This window comes from Sorex fumeus, unplaced genomic scaffold (assembly GCF_029834395.1).
Source record: "Sorex fumeus unplaced genomic scaffold, SorFum_2.1 ptg000039l, whole genome shotgun sequence".
Taxonomy (NCBI): Eukaryota; Metazoa; Chordata; class Mammalia; order Eulipotyphla; family Soricidae; genus Sorex; species Sorex fumeus.
In genome coordinates this window covers 6,238,728-6,244,727 of record NW_026606096.1, presented here as the reverse complement: position 1 = coordinate 6,244,727, position 6,000 = coordinate 6,238,728, and the positions used below count along the sequence as shown (strand labels likewise).

Here is a 6,000-nt window from a genome sequence, read left to right as displayed (position 1 = left end):
TCCTGAGTACAGAACCAAGAGGAAGCCCAATGCACCGCCGGGTGTGACCCCGAAAAGCAAAAAAATAAAAAACAAGTTAAAGTCGCCCAGATCTGCCCTCCACCCCGCTTTTTTCGAGTCCACCCGCGCTCCGCTGTGGGCTCTCCCCAGTCCCCAGGCATGCACTGTATTGTCCTGTCTTCACCTGGGGATAGCAGTGTTGTGGCGGCGGGAGAGGGTGAGCGGGGTCAGGTAGATTTGAAGTTGGCGAGTAGGGCCTATGCTTCAGGGACAGCGACTATCAAAGGCTTCCCTTGGGCTCTTGAGAAAGGTAGTTGGGCGACCCGGGCCCAAGGTGGACTTGATGGGGCCTGTGCACAGGGAATTGCGTGGCGGTGGTGGCAGGGACGGGGACCGGCAAGCTGGTGCCTTTGCAAAGCTTTCGACAGGACTTGCTTCGTGCCCCGTGTTCCGGACTGCCCGGTGTTAGAAGGCAGGGAGTTGGTTTTCTGGTAGAAATAATGGCATATGCTTGAGATGAAGGGTTTTGTTCATGTCCATGAACTTTCCAGTTGAATTCAGTCTCCTTCATTGCACAGAAACAGCAGTCTTGAAAGCTTTGAGAAGACGACTTCAGTTTCCCGAGTCCAGGCTTGTGCTTACGTCTCCTTCCCTTTTCCTCTAGGTGTGGAATTTTCCTCTGAGCTTTCCAGAACTGTTTTGGGAACCAGTTTCCCAGCCACTGCAGTTCCCATTACCAGGGTCCAAACACATGCTTGGCTACAGTGCTGAACAGGGTTATTCCGGTTTTGGTGCTTGCACAAGTGCCACCAGGGATCACACGCCAGGCTGTGGGGCTCTGGTCCTGGCACTGTGGGTGAGAGGTGGAATCCAGACAGAAGAGTGCTGGCACATGTGGGTGGTACCAGTGATTGTGGTCTTGGCTCAAAAGGCAGGCACTTTTGCCGGTTACTTCAGGACCGTCGTCCGTTTTTATCCAGAATTTGGTTGTCCTCCAGACAACTGAACGTCTGTGCACTCTGTATTTGCACAGCTTTGCCTGTTCCACAGTAGCAGGGATTAGTCTCCACTTGTCCCTATTCCATTGGAAATTAACAATAGGATGGTTTGGGTCAAACAGATGTTACTGTCTACATGCTTATGGGTGTTATAAATTACCCGTTTTCATTATTAAGCATAACTTAAAATTGAGTATGGTGCTTCATTAAATACTATTCCTATGTGATGTCAATTTGAGGTATCTTTACAGGTGTGTGAAAATTAATCTGCCTTACAAATGTTTTCTTCTTTTATTTAGTTTTCTTGTCTTGCTGTCAACCAAAATGATATTTGACCCACAGAGGATGCAAAGTGTTCAACAAATGAAGATGGGCAGGAGTCATATTATCAGGTTTTCTAAGGACGAATAATATTGCAAGTAATTTCAACTTCCACTCTGATCATCTAATGTTCCATACCTGGCAGATGTATTTAGTTGATTCTGAAATAAAGTGGCTGGCCGGTGCATTCTAGTGTAAGACATTCTAGAAAAAAGCCACAAAGCAAGGATCTTTGTACACATAAATTATGGTACTTAAATTATGGTCAATGACACTTTTAGGTTTTTATTCAATCTTAAAGAACTAACACTTTAGTCGTTATAATAACCTACCTTTTTTCAAGGTCCAGTGAACAGATTAGGCCTTCTGAATGTATCCTATAATTATTTTTCCTCTCCATTTGTTTTGACTCTTTTTTCAGGGTCAGACGGCAAATTAGGTTGGTGTATGGAATTAACTTAGTCTTGGCAAGTAGGACACAAAAGTTTTTCTTCCCATTTTTGATTCAGTTCATATTCCTAGGACCATGAATATTTTTAATTGGTTGGTTCTTCAGTTTTGAAGTCAATAAGTAATTTTATAGACTATGAAGCTACTGCTTACTTTCTAGCCACTTGTTACTAGAAAACTGACACTTAGCTGGAACTTGTTCTTAAAATCTAAAAACTGACCCTGGGCCTTGTTCTTATCCCTTATTATCCGATCTACACTTAATTATCACTTGTGTAGAGCCAACAAAACAAATGCACTTAACACCCATGTACTCCGGAATAGTCTGCCTGAAAACACTGTCTAAGGACAATTGATTTGATGATCACCAGGATAGCCCAGAAGCTACAGCTCTTGTCTGAACTGTAAAACTTTCCCATGATTTCTCGGGGAAACCAAAATTTAAAGGTAACCGGCTTACACTTTAGATCAAATCATGTGTAACTATTGTTGACCAGGAAAATCAGGCTTCTTCAGGGGTACTTTCATAACTGTCAATCTACAAATAGCTGTACTTCTTAAGGAGATGGGGCTGAGAGAGACTGACTAGACTGCTTAGGGCACCATTCTACCATTCTTAGAGGCGAAGATGAATCGATTCTATTTGGTGGTCTAGGCACTACAACACAACTGTTTGCACTTCAAATAACTTAGGACCATGAGACTGAATAAGAGACTAATTACTCTCTTGGGAGTAATGTTCTTTTTAAGGAAGAGTCACTAGCATTCTAGAGCACAGCTTTTTAACTTCTCACTGGTGAATGCTTTACTCTGAGAAATTTTATGCAACTCCAGGTATATAAAGTCAAACATTTACCAATATTAAAAAATTTATTTATACACCTGATGCAGTAAGTAACCAGGTTTACTCCTGGTCTTGTGCTCAGGAATCATGTGGTATAGGGGATTTCACTAGGGTCAGCTGCAAGCAAGGCTATTCCCTTACCCCTTTAGCCTCTTTTTTTCCTTTTGGTCACACCTGGTGGTGCTCAGGACTCAATTCTGACTGGGTTCAGGAGACCATGTGTGGTAGTAGACTTCTGCTGGTAGTTTTTACCTGGTTTACTTTCATGCCTGGGGCCAATAGCATATTCTCTACGCATTAAACCAATCATAAAATTTAAAGCAACCGAGTCCAAGGGGTGCAGGAAGAGCATGGCCTGAAGAGATAGACTAGAAGTGACAAGGACAGTGGTGGAAGATCTGGGGCACTTTGGTGGTAGAGATGTGGTAACTTTGTATACCCAAACCATAGATGTTAAAACACTACTGAAATAATGTTAAACTAATAATTTAGAGTACAGGGCAGAGAGTACAAAGTGTAAGGCATTTGCCTCGCATATAGCCAACACTGATCCCATTTCTTGCAGTGTATATGGTTCCATTCCCAGGAACAGAGTCAGGAATATCCTCTGTGCACTGCTAGGTGGGCCCCAAGGTCAAATATAATAAAATAAGGTCAGTCTAATGAGAAACAAGCTGTTTTTCTAAGGGGGAGTGGCTCCCGCCATTCCCAGCAGCCTTGGAGAATCCATGCTTTGTACGCCGTCACATGTTCAGAGTGAGACATGCCCCATGTAGACACACTACACTTGACTGCTGAAACCAGGTCAGTAGAAACCATTGAAGTTTATTGGCGGTCACAATGCTTACACTGTATGCAGCAAACACCCTTACAAGTCTATCCGCAACCTGACCACGCAAGAAAGAATTCACCACACAGTCGCCAGAGGAGAAGGGGGGTGGGGGGAAATAAACAGGCTTGTTCTTGGGGGGCAGAGAAGAAAAATAAAAAAATAAAACCGAATTGATGAGTGTCCTATGGGCAAGAGCTGAACTAGAGATGCGTACAACTAGCAGCAACAATTGTGGAAAAAGTACAAGGCAAATAGCTTTCTCCATTAGTTTTCCTCTGTAGGTTAATTTTTTTTTTAATATTCAAAACATTTATTATGGTTTTCATTTTATAAAAATGTATATTTTTAAAGGGCTGGGAGAATGTTAAATACTTCATGCTAGGCAGACCTTGTTATTAAGAACCCCTCCACTGTAGTAACTTCCTCCTGCTCATACATTCACGAGTGCAGGTACATATATAAATATCCACACGCACACACCCACACACACTGCCTCAAGGGCTGGGGAAGACTAAAAGTTACTGGCCACACACATTGGGCCTCTGGTGGACATATCCAAATTGCTCCGCAAGAGAGCAACTGGCTCACTTCCTTCTCTCAGGCCCCTAGAACTTTAGAGACCCAGAACCCTAAATCATAAAGTTACATCTGACTTTTAAAAGCAAGAGGCATTTGTCTGAGGATGAGGATACAAGGTGGGAAAAAGGATGAAGCTAAGAATACCAAAACTTTCAGCAGGAGTTGTCTCTCACTGCAAGAGGCCAAGGGACCGGGCAGCGTCTGGCAGATGGGGGACGGATGGTGCTTTGCATGGCTTAGAGTTCCTAATAACAAGGGTAATACAGTAACAGGAAGTGATAATTTTTCGGGGCAGGGAAAGGGCAATAAGAAAAAATATACATTTGGAATTTTTACTTTTTTTTGCCTCTCTACACTGTGTCACTAAATATATCTCTGCACGCTCACACATCCTCATCCAGTAAAGCTTCAGGCCACCAGAATACACATTTTTTCCTCACTCTCATACACAACCCGCTCACATCAGCATTGGTGCACTAGACTCTGTAAAAATTTTTCAGTCACACTTTTTGTTTTTAAACTTGAGTCAATATAAACCTTGTTCAAAATGTTATGAAAAAATGTACATGTTTATACAAGGCAGGTTGTGGCAGGACACTGGGGGTTCTTCCCCCTTGGGTGGCCCCAGGAGGAGGGGCTGGAGTCTCACACGTCTGTGTCTCTATCTGCTCCCACCACCCTTCCCACCCAATCCCCCGGGAACCAGCAGCGCCCTGCCCCTCGTGAGTGCACTCACACCCCTATTCCCTGGGGAAGTAGCTAGTTGACCTGTGCTGTTTTCCCCACACCCCTGGAGGAGCGAGCCAGGATCAGCCAGGCCCTCTCCCTTATAATTGTTCGCCCCTCTGGGCTAGACCACGGACCGCTGTCTGTACAGGTAGAGTTCAAGGAGGTGTCAGCTCATCATGTCATTGCTATTCACACCATACGTGGAGTTCTTCATCGAGTCATTGACTTCCCGACGGAACGCTGACAGGTTCTGGGTGAACCTGCAGAAAGGACACGCATGTTTTGAGGGAGAGGTATTTGCCTACAACATTTGCAGCAGAGGAGTGGCAACTCAAGAGGCAGAACATAAGAACCGGTAGGTTCTGCTTCGAACATCAGTTCATCTTAGCATTAAGGCTTTAAGAGAAAGTTCAGCTAGTTTTGTGCCCTTTCTACCTTACAACTTTGCTTCCTGGAGATGTGGGGCTTGAGGGCCACCTGGGCTCAGTGACAGAAGCGGAAGTGACCCGCACAAAGTGACAACAGGGAGATCATTAAGTTGTCTCCATTTTAACTGCCCAGAAACCTGCGATATTATCTAATACGGCAGCTGCTAGATACGGGTGAATGCTGAGGGTCTCAACTATGTTTAGCTCAAATGCTCAGTGGAACAATAAAATTACAGTTCTCCCAAAGCTCTTTTTATTTTGTTCAGTGCTGGGGACTGAATTGGGATTGACTGAACATAAGCACGTTTACCCCTCTCCGGCTCAGTACCGTATTTTTCACTAATTAAAATTTAAAACTAATTAAAAACTAAGCCTTTAATTCAATTATGGAAAAAAACTTTTAAGTATGTTTGGAACAAAATATGGGAATCTAGTCAACTGTAGACCTTGTGAAATTTGAGTATCAATCATTTCCAATAAAAATTTAGTAACCGGGCTGGAGAGATAGCACAGTGGGTAGGGTGTTTGCCTTGCACGCGGCCAACCCGGGTTCGATTCCCAGCATCCCATATGGTCTCCTGAGCACCGCCAGGAGTAACTCCTGAGTGCAGAGCCAGGAGTAACCCCTGTGCATCGCCAGGTGTGACCCAAAAAGCAAAAAAAAAAAATTTAGTAACTAAATTAAAATGCCCTGGTAAGAGTAAAGCACTGGAATCTTAAAAACTCAGTACGATGAAGCATTAAATTCTCTATTTTGAAGAACTGGAAAGAGCTCAAAGCATGAAGGTGGGTTCAATCCCTGGCACAGCATGGTTTCCC

General features: G+C 43.9%; 1 protein-coding gene across 2 annotated transcripts in view; it reads right to left on the bottom strand.

Moving 5' to 3' along the window:
* Positions 1-3,418: 3,418 nt before the first annotated feature.
* XPO7 (exportin 7) overlaps positions 3,419-6,000 on the bottom strand; it is a 94,851-nt gene continuing 92,269 nt past the window's right edge. For both annotated transcript variants that reach the window (XM_056118919.1, XM_056118920.1), the window contains exon 28: positions 3,419-5,013. In XM_056118919.1, the coding sequence (XP_055974894.1) occupies positions 4,920-5,013 (94 nt within the window). In that variant the 3' untranslated portion in view covers positions 3,419-4,919. The remainder of the gene's footprint in view (positions 5,014-6,000) is intronic.